The 24,101-nt window shown below is 41.9% G+C and overlaps 1 protein-coding gene across 1 annotated transcript; it reads right to left on the bottom strand.

Annotated features, from left to right (window-relative positions):
* Positions 1-991: 991 nt before the first annotated feature.
* smc1a (structural maintenance of chromosomes 1A) lies at positions 992-23,826 on the bottom strand. The gene is made up of 26 exons (XM_080535145.1): positions 23,539-23,826; positions 23,011-23,199; positions 22,748-22,860; positions 22,360-22,563; positions 21,269-21,507; positions 9,434-9,692; positions 9,205-9,345; positions 9,015-9,097; positions 8,828-8,927; positions 8,393-8,500; positions 8,074-8,259; positions 7,703-7,882; positions 7,421-7,567; positions 6,483-6,620; positions 6,254-6,370; positions 4,723-4,829; positions 4,444-4,585; positions 4,138-4,283; positions 3,884-4,034; positions 3,672-3,791; positions 3,386-3,542; positions 3,118-3,272; positions 2,773-2,924; positions 2,593-2,662; positions 2,379-2,489; positions 992-2,149 (listed from the first exon to the last, which is right to left on the bottom strand). The coding sequence occupies exons 1-26, from the start codon at positions 23,645-23,647 to the stop codon at positions 2,069-2,071; spliced, it is 3,705 nt and encodes a 1,234-aa protein (XP_080391271.1). The 5' UTR covers positions 23,648-23,826; the 3' UTR covers positions 992-2,068.
* Between the last annotated feature and the right edge of the window lie 275 nt (positions 23,827-24,101).

The raw sequence follows: 24,101 nt of genomic DNA, 5'->3' as shown, positions 1-24,101 counted from the left end.
ATTTGAATGGTTATATTCTGTGAAATGCAAAAATAATTTGTTTTAAAGACTTAAAGTAAGGGAGAATGAGGGAGATTTTTTTTGTAGTACAAAGCATTTGTTTTATCAATGCAGATCAATGCACAAGCCTTCAGCATACCTGGAGTATGGTGGATTTAGCCTTATAGCCCACATTTCACTCGAGATCAACTGGTTTTGTTCAAAACGGCATGAACTTACTGATGGAATGTTGCACTATTTTGTCTGATATTTCATGTCATGCCTCAGTGCAGTCACTCAAACAAGTCTCAAAGGACATATGTTTGACCTCTTCTGCTTTACGTTGTTTAATGTATGTTGTAAAAGGCTCTTCTCTGGCGTATCTATGGGGTCAGGTTGTTGGAAAGAGCAGCATCCCCTGCTATTTAACCATCTATCATCCATCCTTAAATCTGTGCCTTTGACAAATGTTCTAATGTCAGACCGACCGAGCTTTTACAGCATTGGTAGATCAAATAAAACAAACAAAAAAGATACATACCAATTGTGTAAATTGATTTATTTTCTGCAAATATATGTAAGAGGGAATACAGGTAATGAGAGTGGCCATGTTCTGTCAGCAGACTGCAGTAGCAGGGTGAGTATGGTAAAATGCTGAGTACGCTGTGAGAACATAACATATCACAATAAATCCCCTTGAAATGTAATAGTTAGTGCAGGGGGAGCCTTAGTGAAAGACATGTTAGTGAATCATCTTGTGGGACCCCCCCCCCCCATACATTGCTACTTGAAACTGAGAGGTGGTCTATAAATACTCTACCATGGTAAACTATCCACTCCCCCTTATGGAGTGGAAACTGCTGCAGCAAAACATACTGCATACTCAGAGGATGAGTGGAAAGTTAATTTTAAAGGCTAAACCTACATTGTAAAATGTAAAACATTGGTATAGAGAAATAGACATGGACAATAATTGAGACACAAAGTCAAGAGCTAAAATAGTTTGGGAGTTTATTATATGAAAGGAATCAATACAATAATAATACCACCTGTCCATTGCAGGACTGCAGGAGCCTTAAACAGAGAACAATTTCCAATTTGCCTTTGATTGACCTTACCTAGAACAAATGTAGGGGATACCTGCAAAGCCACTACCAAAAACACATGGTCATTATGGTCATGATGCAATTTTCACCTGTAGAAAAAGCTGTAAATCTAACATGGTGCCTATATTCTATAGAATCCCTAACAAAGTTCCATAAACAGTTCTGATTCATCCATGATTTAAAAATGGTGACTTGTGATTGGAAATCACAAGTGTGGAATGTGACCAAATGCAACCGTAGTCTTCCTGACAAAGTTCTGAGACACAAGGGAAGAAGTCAAGGACTTCAGGTACACATTGACCAGTGAACCACTAAAGCAAGACAGGAAAGGAGATAAGTACACATGTTAAGACAAAGACAAAAAAGTAGAATAAAATAAAAATAAAATGCTCCATGTAATGCATCCTATCAGCAGGTTCTACCACGACAGAATACAAAAGTCTTAAACAACAATTTGCAAGTTGCAACCATTTTAACATTATCTAAATGTTCATACATGACAGCATTCAAAATATTGTATATTGCTCCAAATCAAATAAGGAAATAAATTGTAGAAATGCACATACACTACCGGCCAAAAGTTTTAGAATACCTACATTTTTCTAGTTTTTATTGAAATGTAGCTAAAATGCCATCAACAAAATCACTCAATAGTCCATCCACTCAATTAATCTTAATAAAGGATCATATTTCATGTTTCATTTCATTTCATTTTCATATTTTATGTGTCCTAAAACTTCTGACCAGTGATGTATATTCAGCTTTCAGCTGTCTAAAAGAACAACTTTAAGCTGCTGTAACCCCACCCCCCCTCTTCAAAAAGCCCTCACTAATTCTATATTTTAATATACTACAACACCTATAAGCAAATGGATGCATGATTCATGATACACACTACAGAATACATTAGCAACCCAGAGACAGTAGTTACACGGTTCTGTTGACCAACCAATGTGGCAAAAATCCTGTTTTGCTCGTGTGTCTTATTCATTAGGGTTGGGATTGGCATCAGGATACTCAGAGAGTTCAAAGGTCAGCACTTTGCTGATGACACAATCTCCTTGCTGTGGGGGGAAAGCAGGACAATTAGTTTTGTCAAATAAAACATCCAGTTTATCCACATAATAATAATCCACATTATTGTTTAAGCTGTGTTTGAAAGGATCAAGACATAAAATGGTTGGTAATAAATATTGCTTATTATCAAGGATTTCTGTATAGGTGTTCTAGGTGTGCATGTATTCTGTTGACTGAATGTAAACTGTGCGGCCAGGATACGGTCAGGATACACACCTCTGGATAGACTCCAATGAGAGAGTCTGCCTTGGTGTAGAACTCCTCCTTCAGGGAGATGACTATTGCCTGGAAATTCAGCACTGACTGGTCCTTGATGTAGTTTGCCACCTACAAAATATGCACTGACAAATTAGATATGATACAATATATCTTATTGGGAGATTTCATGATGGACAACTCTATTTAAGGCATTAGGCATTTACACACAGACCTTGCCAATGTTAGTGTTGTCCAAGGCAGCATCAATCTCGTCCAGGACAAAGAACGGGGCTGGCTTGTAGCTAATGGGCATATTATACAGAATTATTACAGAATTTTTAAAAAGTGAAAGACAATGTACAACAGAAGGTAAGAGGACGAAATATATATTATGCCCCCCCCCCCATCTCACCTATGAATAGCAAACAGCAGGGCCAGGGCGGCCACAGTCTTTTCTCCCCCTGACAGGTTGTCCATGGGTCTGAACCTTTTCCCTGGAGCCACACAGTTGTAGTTGATGCCATCCAGGTAGGGCTCCTCCGGGTTCTCAGGACCCAGGAAGGCCTACGGGAAACAGTGTTAATCATCTGAAACAATCTCCCAAACACACCTAAATCTCACCCAATATACCCTGGTAAAACTTAGTAGTTTCAGTAAACTTGCAGGCTAAATTGTGTCACTTCAGAGTTTGCAGTAGAAGTGTATTGGTATGTCAATGTTTATGTATAGTATTACTATTGTCATAGTAAGGGAGTACCTGAGCACTGCTGTTGCGTGACAGGGCCTTGTAGATCTCATCAATGTTGGTGGCCACAGACTCGAAGCAGGCGTTGAAGCGGTCATACCTCTCCTTCTTGATCTGCTCAAATGCCTGCTTGGCCTTCTTGGCTCGCTTGCGGGCTGCTTCAAACTCTGCAATGCACAGAATTAACAGAGTCATGAGGACACCCTGGCATGACATTTTCTACACGGAGGAGTGAAAAACAGCTCAGCCCCGCCCCCCCCTTCCTCTCTCTCTCTCTCACCGTCACTGGTCTCCTGGAATTTGTCCCTGACACTCTCCAGTTTCTCCATGGCCTTCATGTTGGGGGCGCTGATCCTCTGTAGGATGCTCTGCTGCTCATTCAGACGCTGCTGCAGTGTGTTCATCTCACCCTTGATCTCGTCCTCTGCCAACGCGTCCTGACACGCACACATGCACACAGTCACAGGTGAGGCACAGCACGTCTAACTGAGTTTTGAATCATGGCTGAAAGAGCCAGTGCTACATGGTCTGTCATCAGAGGTCATCATGACAAGAGGGCTTCCTACCTTGAGGTCCTCGGACAAGTTGCTGTAGTCGATCTCTATGAGAGCCTCTTTAGCCAGAACAGTGCTGGACGTCCTCTGGCTGTTTTTTTCTTTTTCTGCCTCCTCTTGCTGAGAATTCCCCTACACACAGACAACAATGACAATGAGGAAGAGGACAGGGAACGTGTGTGTGTGTGTGTGTGTGTGTGTGTACACATATGTTTATTGTGTACCTCCTGGCCGATGTCATCCATGGTTCCTGAGCGGAGGGGCAGTCTAATGTCCTGCATCTTACAGGCCTGCAGCAGGTTGTGACGGTCACTGCGTTTCTGCTCCAGCTTGGTTTCAATGGCTGTCACTTCCTTCTGAAGCTGGGTCAGCTCCCTGGGGCACAAACACAGGTCAAACACAGACACAAACAATACAACATACAGTATTGTACACAGATGAGATATCAGAAATGTGATTGTGTGTCGTTTGAGCTCACTTGTTGGCGCCGCCAAGTTTCTTGCGTATCTCTTCCATCTCGTGGTTCTTGTCGTTGACCTCAGACTTCTTGGTGAGATGCTGGTTCTTCAGGTCCTGGAGCTGGGCCATGGTCTCATCTATTATCTTCATGTGCCTGTGCTCCTCCTAGGAGAGAGAGACAGGGAGAGGTTAAAAACAAAGACTCACTGACCAGCTTCATACAGTGCCACTAACTACATTTCAAACCATTTGCTTATGAATATGGCCATTGGTCATGCAAAACCCTGGATTTTATTGTATTGGCTAGGATGTACCCTCTTCTTACCTTCTTGAGTCTCTCTATCTCACTCTCGTCTTTTTTGACGGTCTGCTCCCACATCGTCACCTTCTCCTGGTCTTCCTTCAGCTGGTTCTTCTCATAGTCAAACTGGATGCCCAGGCGGGTCTTCTGGGTCTCAAACTCCAGGCTGAAAAGACACAAAATGAAGGACTTCAAGTAATTGGACACAGACCAGCTGAGACCGACTTTAAAGTCACCAAATGGACCACTTCGATACTGGTATAGTATTGACGGTATGTATTGACGGCACAGGAGGAGACTCACCGTTTCTTGGCAATCTCGTTCTGCCTCTTGACCTTCTCTTCCTCGAACTCTCGGATGTTTCTGACACCAATCTCCTTGCAGAACTCTATAAACACCTCGTCCTCCACCTGTCACACAGCATCACAGTTACCACCATCATATAAACATGTTCAGATTGGCACTCAAAACCTAATCCAACAAATGGCTTCTGTGCCAATCCTTCATTGAGTTGTATGTAACAAGCCTTGGAACATACAAAAACAGTCCACCTGTAGTACCTGGCTGCCAGTGTGTTTGAGTCATTGTCTCACCTAGTGATGCTCCGATCTGATCGGCGCCGATCGGTATCGGCCGATATGGCCTTGATCGGTTTTGATCGGAGTTCTCAAATGGCCGATCAAACATGACCGATCAGTTTACAAAATGGCGTCGCCAGTCTGGAAATATTACACAGTGTCGGAAAGAGACAACAAATATGCCGTTTGTAATGTCTGCTCAAAAGAAATACCTTGCGGAGGAACGCACGCAAGGTCTTTCAATACCACGAATATCATACGGCATTTGCTGCGTTCGTCGATTCGCTCAGAGAGCGCCGAAGCGCACACTGGGCTCGACGTCATAAAGGGACCGAGTGCTTTGATTGGACGAGAGGCGTTCCACGAGTGCTGGTCAGAGTTCCAGCGCGACTTCACGAGCGTAGTGTAGGTAGTGTTCACCGACGTCATGTGACCCCGCGAGCAGGAAGTCACTTGGCCCATAGCAACAACAACTATTAGCGTGTGAGTTTTAGGTCTTCCTCTGTGCACCTTGCACAAGTGTAGATAGCGAGCGACTTTTCAGCAGCAGGACATATTTTAGATGATAAGAGGAACAGGCTGAGTGCCAAAAACGCTGAGATGCTTGTATTTCTCAAGGCTAATCTGCCAGTGATGCTGCTTAATCAGAAGTAAGGTTTGAGTCTGAAATCTCCTTAGGTGCAATGTTTTGTTTTTTTGTTTTATTGATTATTGCTGACTTGCTGTCTTATCTCCTCCTAAATATGACTTGAAACTGACTGACTTGAAACAGTATTTTATATTTGGCTATAGCCTGTTTATGTTGCAGTTTAGTTTGGGTATGTTTATTGTTCCTCAGGAAAGCTACAGTTACAGTATAAGCTCCAAGTTCTCTAAGAGCCCCTAGTTCCTCTCATTCGAGTGGAATGTTGCACATTTGATGTGACAGTGTACATTTTATTTATTATGATTTTTATTTTCACATTTTATTTGTTTTTCCTGAAGTAAGCTACAGGTGGTTGTGAATTCAATAAAACAGATGGTCGTCAATTCATGATACTTTCTCATCTCCTAATTTCATTTAAATACTTAATATACAATGTCAATGGTGTTAAGAATAATTTAAAACATAAATAATGCTACACAATAAATAGAATGCTTCAATTGCCATTTTCGACGCTGTGATCGGTGATATCGGATCGGCAGATCACTGATTCCAGTGATCGGTGATCGGTGATCGGCACCAAAAACCCTGATCGGAGCATCTCTAGTCTCACCAGATTCATGCGGTCTCTCAGGTCAGTGATCTCCTTCTCGCGGGACTGGATGATCCTCTTAATATCATTGATGCGGGGTCCAAAGTTGGCTAGCTCGCTCTCCAGCTTGGACTTCTCCTACAGGGGGTTGGTAAAAGGTATTTGTTAACACCAAATACAGTGACAGTTCTGTCTGTCTACGCTACTACCCAACTGAACTGACACACTTAGTGTTGTAAGGCTGTCATACCTGCATGTTGAGGGAGAGGTGGCGTGTCTTGGTCTGCTCCAGGTCACTCTGAGAGTATTTCAGTCTCATCTGGAGGCCGTGAGCCTGAGACTGGACCTGGCGCAGCTCAGCTTCCTTCCTCTTTGCCTTCATTTGCTCCTGCAGAGACAAAGAGATGCATCATGGTCAGTGTAGTTCTTTTCATCCAAGTGAGCCAGCCACCTCCACAGATTCCTGACAAATCCCTCTTACATGTTATTCATAAATCCCTCTTACATGGAATTCAACTCCAATAAGTTCAGGTGGTTTCGTACCATTTAATAATAATAATAATAATTCATTGGATTTATATAGCGCTTTTCCGAGGCTCAAAGACGCTGCCAATATAGGAGATACGGAAAACACAAAAACAACAAGTAACATGGAACACAGAGTCAGCGAACGGGGAGGGGGTGGTAGGGACAGGGGAGGTGGTTAGGGGTAGGGGAGGCTGTGTGCATATCAGGGGGGTGGCAGGGTTAGGGGAGGTTGTATGCGTGTCCAGGGGGGGGGTGGCCGGGATGGGGGAGATGGCTAGGGGTAGGGGAGGCTGTAGGCATGGGAGAACAGGTAGGTTTTGAGGTGGGATTTAAAAGTGAGGAGTGAGGGTGAGTCTCTGAATGGTTGAGGGAGAGAGTTCCAGAGGCGGGGTGCAGCTCGTGAAAAGGCACGGTGACCGAAGCCTTTGAGTTTTGAGGGTGGGACAGTGAGGGGAACAATGGATGAGGATCAGAGGGTATGGGTAGGGCGGTGGGGGAGAAGGAGGTCAGTCAGGTAAGGGGGGGCCAGGCTATGGAGGGCTTTGTATGTGAGGAGGAGGACTTTGAATTGGATGCGTTCTTTGATGGGGAGCCAGTGATTTAAGGACAACATGAAGCAATTTCACAATGAACTTGACACAAGCCTGTGTGGAAGGTTACCTTGAGCTCTTCAGTGAGTTTCTCTTTCTTGTCCTTAAGCTTGTCCACAGCCTTCTCGTCCCAGCGCCGAGCTTTGGCCTTCAAGTCGCTGGCTCCTCCCGAGATTACACCAGACTTCTGGAACAGAGTACCGTCCAGGGCTACTGTCTAGCGGTGGGGAGAAGAGAAAGAGACAGAGACACAGACAGACAGAGACAGAAATAGGGACATTGGGAGGAGAAATTAGTACAAACAAATTAACCACCAGAGAGAATGGTGGTGAGGTATGGTATGCGTGATTACCTTGTGCCTGTAGGGTCCTCCGAAAGCAATCCTGCGAGCGTCCTCTACGTTCTCACAGACCAGGGCATTGCCACAGGCATACTGCAGGGCCTTCTTGATATGGGGAGGCTCATAGCGGATCACATCAATCACCAGCTTGGCACCACGCAGCTCCCTCAGCTTCTCATCTGTGGGCTTCACCTGAAACACCCAGCCAAGGACAGTTAGACATCCACCTACTTTCACACAATAATTCCCCCTGTTCGGAGCTTAGGTTTACTGGTGGGAACACCACTGAACAGTGAGAGAGATGGTATTCCATTTAATTTTAAACAGCTGTGTGACCACCAGTGTAACCAGTTAGATTACTGCAAGTCTTTCCCAGTGCATACCTCCAGGTAGTCCAGGGGCAAAAAGGTCTCTGGCTCTCCTCTCTGCTCCTTGATGTACTGAATGCAGTCTCTGCCCGTCTTCTCTGAGTCCACAATGATTGCATCCATGTTCTTCCCCAGGACCTTGGTCACAGCGATCTGGAACTTCTTCTGAGTCGGCTGGCACAGGTCGATCAGACGGCCATACTGGGTGGGGGGTGAGGGAAGCGGAGAGAAAGATAGTTTGAATACATCAAAAGTATATTATACCATTTCATCACAAACTTCCATGAAAGATCACAATGTTGCCCTGTGCTTAGTTGACAGCCCTCAGTCTTACCACTGATCCAGGGTACAGTCTCTTGATGCTCTCCATTATTTCAGCCTTGCGCTGCTGCCGGCTATTCTCCTGCCGGTCAATCCTGGCATCTCCTAGCTGCTCCATCACCTATGGGACAGAGACAGGACAAATACCTGCATTACAAACTAGTGCCTTCTCACTGCCGCCACTCAGTGTGCTTTGTGACTGTTTTATTTTTCAAATTCTAATAAATGTAATTAATTAAATGTACAATTAGGGAGTGACTTAATATCATAAATGTCCATTAATTACGCATTAAACATATATTTTCCCCTCAGAAGGTAGAAAATGACTATAGAAAGGGCGATCATAAAGAAAAAAAACTTCATGCGAGAACCTTCCCTCCGTTGCCCACCCTCATAATCTCCCTCCCCCACCTTTTACACAATTTCTTCCTCAGTGTATTAACAGTACCTGGTTGAGCTCCACGTTGATCTCGTCAATTCTCCTCTTGGCCTGCTCCACCTCTTCAGTCAGCTCCTCCTCCATGCGCTTCTGTTCATCCAGGGACTGCCTGAGAAGCACAGCATATGAGTGACGGAGTCCAATACTAGGAAGATGTATAAGTAGCAGCCCAAACCAACCAAGTAATGGTAGGTACCTGCTGGTGTTGATGTAGTCCTCCAGCTTCTCAATACGTTTCTGGTTCTCTTCAATCTCACGGATCTTCTGCTTGATCTTGGCCTGCAGCCCAACATTAGAAAATGTTGCTTTCTTTTTGGTCAACCACTGGCAATTAACACTTCAGAGAAGCAATCAGTCAACATCTCTGTGATCTTCATCACTCTTACCTCCGTCTCCACTTTCTTCCTCTCCTCCAGATCGAGGCGGTCCTGGTCAGCTTTCTGGTCACGGTTAAACTTCTCCAGCTCCTGGGCCAGAGTGGCTGCTCGCTTACTGGCCTCCTCCTTCAGTCTGTGGTACTGCTTCACCTGGGGGGAGAGAGAGCAAAGGGAGAGGGTCATGCCGGAAGGTCAAACTACATTTCCTGAATAGGCTCCAAGGGAGAGGGTGTCTGACCTGGTTCTCCTCCAGGGTGAGGTCTTGGCCCTGGCTCTGGGCCTCCTCCTCCATGCGCTCCTCAAACTCCTGTCTGGTGACCTCCACCGCTCCCTGCTCCCGGTCCAGCTCATCCATGTCTCCCTTACGCTTTTTGTACATCTTCTGGGCGTTCTGCAGGGACTTGCGCGCCGCCTCCAGCTTCTTGATCTTGTGCGAGGTGTTCTCTTTGGCCTTAATGTACTGGGGACGCTTTTGGTTCAGCTCAGCGTCCTTCTCTCTGGATGGGGGACGGGCGGGGAGAAGGGTGGACGTTAGGGGTGGGCATCGACGATCGATAATTGATCGATAAGGATCTTGGTCGATCACAAAATAAAACATTTGGTCGATCACAAAAAAAAAAAAATAATAATTATAATAAGGTGTTCCCTCATTAGCTTCCAAAATATGTTAAAAGATGTTAATCTACATTATTGTGCCTCCCCCTGCTACTGAAACTGCAATATATGTCCATAGCTACTTACCTTGACTTTGTATATTTCAATGTAAGAGCATCCATCTCAATTTCACACTCTGCAGTTTTATGCCTCCATTAGAAGGCCTACGTCACAAATCAACTTCAACACTTGCAAACTACTACCTAAGGTCTACAGAAGGGAAATGGAGGCCTTCATCACTGATATGATGCGTTTTGTGTAGCTATGTGCAAGATGCTGTGTGCCTATCAAATATTGCAATACTCATTGTGTAACCTTAAACATACTTTAAGTGTGTCCACTCTCAGGACATAAACTGACCACTCTGAGTCAGCATGCGTTTCTGTAACTGGACCTGAGCCAAATATAGAGATGGGGACCAGTTGGGATCTAAGGACAGTGGAGCCTTGTGGTGGTCAGCCAGGTGGTAGACTTATATGGGTACTGGGGTCAATAGATCAGTATATTTGGGAACGAACGGTCAGCTGACTGAGAGTCAGGTAACTGGTGACCGGAACAAACAAACCGTTATGGTAGGGAAGCAGAGGCAAGCTAGCTTCTAACTTTAGTATGTAAACATGTATGACGGGTGACCGATGATTGGCAAGGGACAGCTGTTTCCGGTGTCAGCGGAAATCTAGCATATAAGGCCGCTGCAAAGTGTCATTAGGTGTGTGCCTCTCACCGTTGCTTGTCGTGTGTTGAGAGAGGCTGACCCAGCGCTGTATGGATTAAACTTTATCTTAATTGTCTACCTTGAGCATTAATTCATTATCATAAGGAAGCAACACCTCTCGGTCTCCGCATTCATCTGACATTCATCTTATCAAATTGGCGTTTAACGAACAGGATCCTAGATTCAGCGAGACAGGTAAGGCAGATAAACCAGTGTGGTTGTGTGCTTAACCTGAATTGTTGTTCTAGAGGGAAAAACCTGTAATTTTTTTTCCTTGAATGAAGGAAAGGGGATGAATTTGATGATGGGGGGGCCAATGATTAAATTTGACTAAATATTAAAGCTTGAGTATTGCTGTGTACATTGAAGGTCATTGATCCACATAGGATAATACGGTATAAAAAGGACAGAGCTGCTAGGTGTCACTCTGGAGGAGATTAATACTGATACTGGATATTGATTAATTCATAGAAGAATTGATTAAACGGAATTGGGCATTCCGTGGGTTTTTATTTATGTTTTTATCTGTAAGGTACAGACATGTGTTTATCTGTATGGTACAGAAATATGGCATTGTGTTATAGCACAGGATTTGAAACTATGAAGTAGAATGTTGATTAAGATGGTTAAATGAATAAGGTATTGACACGCAAGTGGTTATGGTATGTAAGTTGAAGTGTGATCTAAAGAAAGTGTTTTAAAGTGGTCTAGTAATGTGGTATTATGTAGAGAAACAGGATAATGAAAGATATAGGTCAGCGGTAAAAAGACAGTTGTAGGACGATAAGAAGTTGAACGGATACGGCATTTGTGTTAATGGTACAGCGCAACAGATTTGAGTGACAAGATTGATTTATTGAGACAGGAGAGAACAGATGAGACGTGGATTTAAATGACCTTGATGAGACGCAATGCAACAGACTGAATTAAAGTATATGACACGAATGGTGTAACTATAAAGCTCTAACGAGACAATTTAGATAAAAGAATTCCTTTTTACTAACATTGTGTGCAGTGTAATTAATCAAACATGGGTAATCGAACGTCTAGGACAGCAAATTGTGAGAAACGGATTATTAAGTACAAGTCGGTTAGGGACTTGCCACGAGGGGAAAAGAAATCTATTAAGAAACTATTGGAAATTGATCCACACATAATCGATATTCCGATAAAATACACTGATACAGTGACACCAAAAGGATGGATTTTACTTAAATTAGGACCATTCTATGCAGAACCATTTCTAACAAAGATTGCGGAATGGAGTGACGATAATTTCCCAAGTATCGGGAGTTTTGAAAAGAATAAACTAAAGATTATTGATGAATATTTGATATCAAACAAAAGCATTTGCGACCCATTATGGGATATTGATTACATGAAAGAAGTCTATCAAGCATGGGTAATAATGTCTAATCAATGGCCTGGTAATATTGTCAGAAAAAAGGAACACAATAGGTTTAACCCTATACCCAAGGTAAAGGAGATACAGAGCGTGTCTCCTCCTGTACAGCCGGAACAGGCGGAGCAGTCTGTGATACGCAGCGTGGTCCGGGTGCAGGCACCATTGTTAAATATAGAGGAGAAAGTACTGTATAAACCATTAACCCTGAATGACGTATCTGCAATCATAGTCGACGCACCCAGACCCTTGATTAACCCAAAAGGATTCATAAATTGGTATGAAACAATGTTGCTACATGGTAATTTGAATGGCACGGATTTAAGATACATTCTGATCACGTTAATGCCAGATGTTGAAATTGATACTTTGATAAATGCTTGTGAAACTTTGAATGAAGATAATGATGGGCCATGTAGAGGTAATACAATTAATGAACGATTCCCATGGTTTAATAAACAACACAAAGTGACTCACATTGAACAATTAACCAAATTTCTAAACGAACATGCTAGCCAAAACCGTGATATCTCACAAATTCTGAATTGTAAACGTAAGCCTAATGAAACAATGTCTGACTTTGTAATCAGATTCCAAAATACCTGGAGAGAAAAGGCGAATTTGGAATTAGATGACAAACCTAACGCATTCTTTACAAATATGATTCTAGATGGTATTGGAGACGATGCGAAAAACTTTAAATTATCGACACCAGACATTTTCTCAATGACACCAGCGTTGATTGAAAAACGAATAAGGGAATTAGAAGCTTTGGGATTGTTTAATAAGCGATACCAACCACAAGTCTTGGAGCTGGCGCAATACGCGGACCTAGAGGGTTGGAATGAATACTAAGCATTATGGGTAATGAAGTCTTACGTGAAGCATGTCGAGTGATAGAGTTATAGGGAAATCATTGAGTTAAGTAATAATAATCCTTGTATTGATTAACATATTGTAAACAAATGATAAAGAGTGAAATGAATAACTATTGTATTTTCAGGACAAGCTAAATAGCTTAGCACAAACAGCAAAAGGTGGTAAGAGACACGAGTGCACTTGTGCTCCACAACGCTGCACCAGGGACGACGCTCTGAACCAACACTATTAATAGAACTGCCCTTGCAAACAAGACGCAGCTCGGTGACACAGACACGCAGAGAACACATAGAAGTGTTAGACATGAAAATGTAGTTGTCTCTTATTGTAATTATCATACAATTCTGCATTGACTCAGTAAACGTAACATTTGAATTTACTTAGTAAACAGAGACATGCATTGATGACTGTTGATGTTCACACAAGCAAAGAGGAATATGTGACATTTTGATTGATGAATAATCCCGAACGGACAACACAACTCTTGCCAATTCTATCTCCTGACAGAAAAAAAAAAACTGAGCGACGGACTGAAAACGGGGGCGTTGCTGAGGGCCGATCTAACAGAAGTGGGGGCTGAAATGACAGTGAACGATTGACGGATGAGAGAAAGGGGAAACCACAAATGATAATTCTCTGTGTAACTGTAAACGAAAATGTTGTTTTTCTGTTTGAAAGCGGAAACATGATAATGACATGACAGACTACAGACTTTGATAAAGCAATTACACATACGAATATGACGGTATTTTACACAATCAACAGTGTTAATCGGCCAACAGCTGAATGCACGAGCATTACACATTGATGCAACATTTATGATAAAGAACCATTCACACTGACTCAAGAGTGTCTCTGATAAATCTACTAAAACCAACGGGTGATTGACTGAGAAATATTTGACTATAAGAGAGGGATAGAACATTTAAATGTTCACAGCAAATTTACACCTTAATGCAAAATAAGCTCATAGTGTACATAGACCAACGGGGAAGTATTCAAGCCATCAGTAACGATTGTGATCAGAATTTTTAACATACGGGTAGAATAGAACCTATCTACCTCATTAAAAGTATGCTTAGGGGAATTGACTCAGATTGCACATTGACAGTAAATAAACTAAGTATTGAAGAACTGATTTGGATATTAAAGGGACGGTTCACGGTTTGTCACAACACGTCCTAGTTTGAATACCCATGGCATGAACTTCAAATGACAAATCCTTTTGTTTCCTCTAGGAGCATTGATGAAGGACGAGTTAACCATTTTGAGAGAAACTCAATGTCTGTCTACCTGTACTTAACGATTGTGCAATCCCTGTATCTAAAAATGTCTCAGCAGGCAAGTGCAGAACTCACTAGAGGGGGGGGACCACAGGGGGCCCAACCCACTCTCAACTCTGACGATGAGACCCAAGCAAAGGGGAAAACACGTATTATGACAAACGATTACTGATTTCAGGACCATAATGATGACTATCTCTGCTATTAACAATTATTCTTGATGTTGTTGTGAATTAAGATTGAAACTAGGACAAGAGATACCGGACAGACGATGCGTGCCGAGAGAAACCATGTGATCCTGGCCTCGTTGTGCATAAGATGGATGGCCACAATTCTATCGGTTCTGTATACGCTCTGGGTGTTAACTAACGAAACAGACTTTACTTTAACTGAAGACTCTGACACTAATCTTGTTCGCATGCGTCGTGACATCCAGGGAGTTAAACCAAATAGCGCACTAGACTCAGTTGCAGGAGTTTGCCAGTTTGTTGACAATTGTTGTACGTATTCACCACAACAGGAGTAAACCTTTAAGATCAGACAATGGGGACATAGAACAATAGGGGAGAGAAAAGTAGGGGGTAAGGATTTAGAGTTTCAATAACACTGTTAAAACATTTGAGCAAGCAGCATGAGGGTGAATGAAATAATTTCTACTGTGAGTCTCTCAATAACACAGCAACAATACAAGAGGACGAGAAGGCGAAAGACAACAATGTTCCAGCGTCTCAGATAGTGCCTCATTGCGACCGGAAAAGCATGATGGTCCCTCTGTTGAAGATCGACCTAGGATATCGAAGACACCTAAAGAAAAGGATTGACGATATCCCTATTTGTTAAAAATGTATAATTATGTAACAAACTATGGAAAAACATGTGATTTGAATTAATGATGGAAATGATACCTACTTCATTTGTAATGAGTAGTTAGACATAGCAATGAGAAACCTATTTGGATATTTTCTCCTTTAAACAACAAAGGTTTTTATCCAAAGGAGGTGATTATTAATCAGAGTAGTTAACCACAAAGTGACCTTTTACTCATGCCAAGTCAATTGTGGAGTGAGATGTTTGTTCACTTTGTCAGGCCACATGACTGGGAACTTGCATTTGTCCATGGGAAAAGTCATTTAAAGACGATTCCGGGGGAGGAATGCGGGATCTCAACCATGGGGAAAGAAAGAGAAATAATTAAAGTTACTGTCCATTAGAGAAGACAAAAAAGAGTGAGCTGATATGATGCGTTTTGTGTAGCTATGTGCAAGATGCTGTGTGCCTATCAAATATTGCAATACTCATTGTGTAACCTTAAACATACTTTAAGTGTGTCCACTCTCAGGACATAAACTGACCACTCTGAGTCAGCATGCGTTTCTGTAACTGGACCTGAGCCAAATATAGAGATGGGGACCAGTTGGGATCTAAGGACAGTGGAGCCTTGTGGTGGTCAGCCAGGTGGTAGACTTATATGGGTACTGGGGTCAATAGATCAGTATATTTGGGAACGAACGGTCAGCTGACTGAGAGTCAGGTAACTGGTGACCGGAACAAACAAACCGTTATGGTAGGGAAGCAGAGGCAAGCTAGCTTCTAACTTTAGTATGTAAACATGTATGACGGGTGACCGATGATTGGCAAGGGACAGCTGTTTCCGGTGTCAGCGGAAATCTAGCATATAAGGCCGCTGCAAAGTGTCATTAGGTGTGTGCCTCTCACCGTTGCTTGTCGTGTGTTGAGAGAGGCTGACCCAGCGCTGTATGGATTAAACTTTATCTTAATTGTCTACCTTGAGCATTAATTCATTATCATAAGGAAGCAACACCTCTCGGTCTCCGCATTCATCTGACATTCATCTTATCAAATTGGCGTTTAACGAACAGGATCCTAGATTCAGCGAGACAGGTAAGGCAGATAAACCAGTGTGGTTGTGTGCTTAACCTGAATTGTTGTTCTAGAGGGAAAAACCTGTAATTTTTTTTCCTTGAATGAAGGAAAGGGGATGAATTTGATGATGGGGGGGCCAATGATTAAATTTGACTAAATATTAAAGCTTGAGTATTGCTGTGTACATTGAAGGTCATTGATCCACATAGGATAATACGGTATAAAAAGGACAGAGCTGCTAGGTGTCACTCTGGAGGAGATTAATACTGATACTGGATATTGATTAATTCATAGAAGAATTGATTAAACGGAATTGGGCATTCCGTGGGTTTTTATTTATGTTTTTATCTGTAAGGTACAGACATGTGTTTATCTGTATGGTACAGAAATATGGCATTGTGTTATAGCACAGGATTTGAAACTATGAAGTAGAATGTTGATTAAGATGGTTAAATGAATAAGGTATTGACACGCAAGTGGTTATGGTATGTAAGTTGAAGTGTGATCTAAAGAAAGTGTTTTAAAGTGGTCTAGTAATGTGGTATTATGTAGAGAAACAGGATAATGAAAGATATAGGTCAGCGGTAAAAAGACAGTTGTAGGACGATAAGAAGTTGAACGGATACGGCATTTGTGTTAATGGTACAGCGCAACAGATTTGAGTGACAAGATTGATTTATTGAGACAGGAGAGAACAGATGAGACGTGGATTTAAATGACCTTGATGAGACGCAATGCAACAGACTGAATTAAAGTATATGACACGAATGGTGTAACTATAAAGCTCTAACGAGACAATTTAGATAAAAGAATTCCTTTTTACTAACATTGTGTGCAGTGTAATTAATCAAACATGGGTAATCGAACGTCTAGGACAGCAAATTGTGAGAAACGGATTATTAAGTACAAGTCGGTTAGGGACTTGCCACGAGGGGAAAAGAAATCTATTAAGAAACTATTGGAAATTGATCCACACATAATCGATATTCCGATAAAATACACTGATACAGTGACACCAAAAGGATGGATTTTACTTAAATTAGGACCATTCTATGCAGAACCATTTCTAACAAAGATTGCGGAATGGAGTGACGATAATTTCCCAAGTATCGGGAGTTTTGAAAAGAATAAACTAAAGATTATTGATGAATATTTGATATCAAACAAAAGCATTTGCGACCCATTATGGGATATTGATTACATGAAAGAAGTCTATCAAGCATGGGTAATAATGTCTAATCAATGGCCTGGTAATATTGTCAGAAAAAAGGAACACAATAGGTTTAACCCTATACCCAAGGTAAAGGAGATACAGAGCGTGTCTCCTCCTGTACAGCCGGAACAGGCGGAGCAGTCTGTGATACGCAGCGTGGTCCGGGTGCAGGCACCATTGTTAAATATAGAGGAGAAAGTACTGTATAAACCATTAACCCTGAATGACGTATCTGCAATCATAGTCGACGCACCCAGACCCTTGATTAACCCAAAAGGATTCATAAATTGGTATGAAACAATGTTGCTACATGGTAATTTGAATGGCACGGATTTAAGATACATTCTGATCACGTTAATGCCAGATGTTGAAATTGATACTTTGATAAATGCTTGTGAAACTTTGAATGAAGATAATGATGGGCCATGTAGAGGTAATACAATTAATGAACGATTCCCATGGTTTAATAAACAACACAAAGTGACTCACATTGAACAATTAACCAAATTTCTAAACGAACATGCTAGCCAAAACCGTGATATCTCACAAATTCTGAATTGTAAACGTAAGCCTAATGAAACAATGTCTGACTTTGTAATCAGATTCCAAAATACCTGGAGAGAAAAGGCGAATTTGGAATTAGATGACAAACCTAACGCATTCTTTACAAATATGATTCTAGATGGTATTGGAGACGATGCGAAAAACTTTAAATTATCGACACCAGACATTTTCTCAATGACACCAGCGTTGATTGAAAAACGAATAAGGGAATTAGAAGCTTTGGGATTGTTTAATAAGCGATACCAACCACAAGTCTTGGAGCTGGCGCAATACGCGGACCTAGAGGGTTGGAATGAATACTAAGCATTATGGGTAATGAAGTCTTACGTGAAGCATGTCGAGTGATAGAGTTATAGGGAAATCATTGAGTTAAGTAATAATAATCCTTGTATTGATTAACATATTGTAAACAAATGATAAAGAGTGAAATGAATAACTATTGTATTTTCAGGACAAGCTAAATAGCTTAGCACAAACAGCAAAAGGTGGTAAGAGACACGAGTGCACTTGTGCTCCACAACGCTGCACCAGGGACGACGCTCTGAACCAACACTATTAATAGAACTGCCCTTGCAAACAAGACGCAGCTCGGTGACACAGACACGCAGAGAACACATAGAAGTGTTAGACATGAAAATGTAGTTGTCTCTTATTGTAATTATCATACAATTCTGCATTGACTCAGTAAACGTAACATTTGAATTTACTTAGTAAACAGAGACATGCATTGATGACTGTTGATGTTCACACAAGCAAAGAGGAATATGTGACATTTTGATTGATGAATAATCCCGAACGGACAACACAACTCTTGCCAATTCTATCTCCTGACAGAAAAAAAAAAACTGAGCGACGGACTGAAAACGGGGGCGTTGCTGAGGGCCGATCTAACAGAAGTGGGGGCTGAAATGACAGTGAACGATTGACGGATGAGAGAAAGGGGAAACCACAAATGATAATTCTCTGTGTAACTGTAAACGAAAATGTTGTTTTTCTGTTTGAAAGCGGAAACATGATAATGACATGACAGACTACAGACTTTGATAAAGCAATTACACATACGAATATGACGGTATTTTACACAATCAACAGTGTTAATCGGCCAACAGCTGAATGCACGAGCATTACACATTGATGCAACATTTATGATAAAGAACCATTCACACTGACTCAAGAGTGTCTCTGATAAATCTACTAAAACCAACGGGTGATTGACTGAGAAATATTTGACTATAAGAGAGGGATAGAACATTTAAATGTTCACAGCAAATTTACACCTTAATGCAAAATAAGCTCATAGTGTACATAGACCAACGGGGAAGTATTCAAGCCATCAGTAACGATTGTGATCAGAATTTTTAACATACGGGTAGAATAGAACCTATCTACCTCATTAAAAGTATGCTTAGGGGAATTGACTCAGATTGCACATTGACAGTAAATAAACTAAGTATTGAAGAACTGATTTGGATATTAAAGGGACGGTTCACGGTTTGTCACAACACGTCCTAGTTTGAATACCCATGGCATGAACTTCAAATGACAAATCCTTTTGTTTCCTCTAGGAGCATTGATGAAGGACGAGTTAACCATTTTGAGAGAAACTCAATGTCTGTCTACCTGTACTTAACGATTGTGCAATCCCTGTATCTAAAAATGTCTCAGCAGGCAAGTGCAGAACTCACTAGAGGGGGGGGACCACAGGGGGCCCAACCCACTCTCAACTCTGACGATGAGACCCAAGCAAAGGGGAAAACACGTATTATGACAAACGATTACTGATTTCAGGACCATAATGATGACTATCTCTGCTATTAACAATTATTCTTGATGTTGTTGTGAATTAAGATTGAAACTAGGACAAGAGATACCGGACAGACGATGCGTGCCGAGAGAAACCATGTGATCCTGGCCTCGTTGTGCATAAGATGGATGGCCACAATTCTATCGGTTCTGTATACGCTCTGGGTGTTAACTAACGAAACAGACTTTACTTTAACTGAAGACTCTGACACTAATCTTGTTCGCATGCGTCGTGACATCCAGGGAGTTAAACCAAATAGCGCACTAGACTCAGTTGCAGGAGTTTGCCAGTTTGTTGACAATTGTTGTACGTATTCACCACAACAGGAGTAAACCTTTAAGATCAGACAATGGGGACATAGAACAATAGGGGAGAGAAAAGTAGGGGGTAAGGATTTAGAGTTTCAATAACACTGTTAAAACATTTGAGCAAGCAGCATGAGGGTGAATGAAATAATTTCTACTGTGAGTCTCTCAATAACACAGCAACAATACAAGAGGACGAGAAGGCGAAAGACAACAATGTTCCAGCGTCTCAGATAGTGCCTCATTGCGACCGGAAAAGCATGATGGTCCCTCTGTTGAAGATCGACCTAGGATATCGAAGACACCTAAAGAAAAGGATTGACGATATCCCTATTTGTTAAAAATGTATAATTATGTAACAAACTATGGAAAAACATGTGATTTGAATTAATGATGGAAATGATACCTACTTCATTTGTAATGAGTAGTTAGACATAGCAATGAGAAACCTATTTGGATATTTTCTCCTTTAAACAACAAAGGTTTTTATCCAAAGGAGGTGATTATTAATCAGAGTAGTTAACCACAAAGTGACCTTTTACTCATGCCAAGTCAATTGTGGAGTGAGATGTTTGTTCACTTTGTCAGGCCACATGACTGGGAACTTGCATTTGTCCATGGGAAAAGTCATTTAAAGACGATTCCGGGGGAGGAATGCGGGATCTCAACCATGGGGAAAGAAAGAGAAATAATTAAAGTTACTGTCCATTAGAGAAGACAAAAAAGAGTGAGCTGATATGATGCGTTTTGTGTAGCTATGTGCAAGATGCTGTGTGCCTATCAAATATTGCAATACTCATTGTGTAACCTTAAACATACTTTAAGTGTGTCCACTCTCAGGACATAAACTGACCACTCTGAGTCAGCATGCGTTTCTGTAACTGGACCTGAGCCAAATATAGAGATGGGGACCAGTTGGGATCTAAGGACAGTGGAGCCTTGTGGTGGTCAGCCAGGTGGTAGACTTATATGGGTACTGGGGTCAATAGATCAGTATATTTGGGAACGAACGGTCAGCTGACTGAGAGTCAGGTAACTGGTGACCGGAACAAACAAACCGTTATGGTAGGGAAGCAGAGGCAAGCTAGCTTCTAACTTTAGTATGTAAACATGTATGACGGGTGACCGATGATTGGCAAGGGACAGCTGTTTCCGGTGTCAGCGGAAATCTAGCATATAAGGCCGCTGCAAAGTGTCATTAGGTGTGTGCCTCTCACCGTTGCTTGTCGTGTGTTGAGAGAGGCTGACCCAGCGCTGTATGGATTAAACTTTATCTTAATTGTCTACCTTGAGCATTAATTCATTATCATAAGGAAGCAACACCTCTCGGTCTCCGCATTCATCTGACATTCATCTTATCAATCACTAACTTGATATCCTTCTCCACCGTCTGCTGGTCCCTCATCATCCTCCCTAGCTCCTTCTTCTTCTCCTTCAGCTCCTCCTCCACGTGGTCCATCTTCTTGCGGTCCTTGTCGATCTCACGGTTGCGATGTGACAGCTCACGGTTCAGCTTCTCAATCTCTGCATCGTTGTGGTAGAGTTTAAAGAGCTGCATCTGGACGTGGGCCCTTACCACCTCGTCCTTCAGCCTCTGGTAGCGCTCCGCCTGACAGAGACAGACAGACAAGAGGTGTGTTAATTAATGAGCGAGTGAGCGTGTGTGTTAAATGATGCATCATAATGACACACATGTAAAGGGAGAGTTCAGTCATAATTTGACCAGTGGAAACCTCAGTTTGGATAACTGGATAACTTTGGATGAATGGAGCAGTTTATGTACTAAGGGTCAGACACAAACCATTGCAATACAACTGGTTGATGTGAACATATGTAACGCCTGATAAGTTAAATAAGTTTAATAACAATAACCCAGATGTATGCTTCAAGTGCAATCACTCAAAAGGGACTGTTTCACTGTCTGTGGGATTGTGTAAAGATTAATGATTTCTGGAAGCAGGTATCACAGATAGTATCTGTCTCCTTGCCTCTCCTTCCCAAAGTGTTTATCCTGGGCATGTACCCAACCAATCCTCATCTAAAGAAATATGTATAAACACTTATAGATATGTGTCTGTTGCAAGTAAAACACTTGATAGGAAAAGCAGGCCTAGTATTGCCCAATGGCTCAGGGAAATGTCGTCCTGTCTAACGATGGAAAGGATAACATACAGGCCTATGGTTACGGGCAAACAAGACTCTTTTGAAAAGATTTGGGGACCATTTTTGGACAGCAAAATGATGTGGGGAACTTATTGGCAAATGAGGGGAACTCTGGGTGATATATTAGGCTGTTGGTTATTTTGCTGTTAGTTTGTGATGTGGGTATTGATGTTTGTCTGACTTTCGTCTGATGTTTTGTTATTGCTGTGCTTCATTTTTTTTTTTAACAATACACATATTGGAAAAAAAAAACAAAAAAAGCTAGAAAGAAGGTTGCCATTTAAACAGACAGCCATACCTCCTCTTTCTCCTGCTTGGCCTCTTTCCGCTCAGCCGCGATGTTCTTCTTGCGGTGGTAGTTAAACTGGGTGTCCTCCTCGGCTTTCACCATCTCCTTCTTCCTGCGATCATACTCCTGCGCCAGGTCCCCTGAGCGGGAGATCTCCTCAAACAGAGCTGTACGCTCCTTTGGGTTCTTCATGGCAATGGACTCCACTGCTCCCTAGTATAAGGTAGAATAAGATGAAGTTATCAAGACTGCATTGCATAGGACCCATTGACAAATCTATGACAAATGACTAATCAATTTAGGACACCATTCACTCAGTAGAAAACTTGATTAATGTACATTTTGCTCTGCTTTACAGTTTCCTTATATGTGCATATTTCTGTGTGTGTTCTCTCACCTGGAACACCAAGAAGTTCCTGGCCTTGATGAGGATGCCCAGTTTCTCCAGCTCTTCACTGTACTCGGCGAGGTTCACCACCTTACTGTTGATGCGGTACTCTGAAGACGAACCTAAGACACACAGAAGCAGTGCAAAACAGTTAGGCCTATGCTATTAGATATTAGACTGATTCACACATTTAAGAGGCCCAGCAGAAATGGCATGAAATGGCATTGTCACACAGTTTGTTCAGGGGTGGATGTTGGACTGCCATAGCATACCAATGATGATCCTGGTGAAGGTGCGTTCCTCATCGTTGTCTTCGTGGTACACCATGCTCACAAAGGCTCGGTTGGAAGCTGGCTTCCCCACAGGAGCGCCATGAATCAAGTCCTTCAGTGTCTTCACACGCAGGTTACTGGTCTTCTCAGCCAGCACAAAGCTGATGGCATCCATAAGGTTGGATTTGCCTGGGAAGACAAGCAGTGTTGAGTGCGATATGAAAAGGTAGTACCTATGTCTTAAGCAGTTTTAAGAAGTAAGTAGTGGTATGTGGGTGTGGTTGTCAACAAGCGACTTTCAACATTCAATTGTAATCCTGATTCACATCAACTTTAGCTATAACGTTAGAATTCCTTATAGGTTGGGACATTGTTACTCCTGTTCACTACTGCAACAACAAATCAAATGCAATCATTCATCAAACGCTATCATTCTCAACATGGCTCAAGAAAGCTATATACTATGCATGCAACCAATGGTTAACTAGTACAGACATTAGCATATTAGCATTGTTGGCCATAACTTACCAGATCCATTGGGTCCAATAATCGCAGTGAATTTATGAAAGGGGCCTATGATTTGCCTTCCCTTGTAAGATTTGAAATTTTCGATCTCTATTAATTTCAAATAACCCATGTTTGCTCAAAGCAATGCGTCCGTTTCTTCTGCGGAAACAGGAATGTGTGTTGTGTTGTTAGCGAATGTTGCTAGCCATCAGCTAGCTAAACTGTTGGACTCAAACGAGAAGCATGCACGCAAATTGTATACACCTCTCCGTAAAAGATATCGTTACAACAATAAAAAGTCACATTATCGCTATCATATCTGCCTAACTAACTCGATTAGCTTTAAAGCAAGCTAGCTTTCAAAATGTACGTCTGCAACAACAATGCGCCATTTTACGGTCCTGCAGAGTCCCCTAAACGCGCGCTTAATACTACTACCTCTCGCGAGAAGATGTATCCAAGTAACCAAAACAGTTCCACATTCAAGTTGATGTATTTGTGTTTATTTCTCGAATGTGCACTCAACATAACATTGTTTTATAGTTTTTCCACATAGACGAATTATATCACAATTATTGAGCAGC

Source organism: Nansenia antarctica (genome assembly GCF_963989245.1).
Source record: "Nansenia antarctica genome assembly, chromosome: 6".
NCBI classification, from domain to species: Eukaryota; Metazoa; Chordata; class Actinopteri; order Argentiniformes; family Microstomatidae; genus Nansenia; species Nansenia antarctica.
The sequence above is the reverse complement of the archived record's forward strand: the minus strand, read 5'-3'. Positions and strand labels throughout refer to the sequence as shown.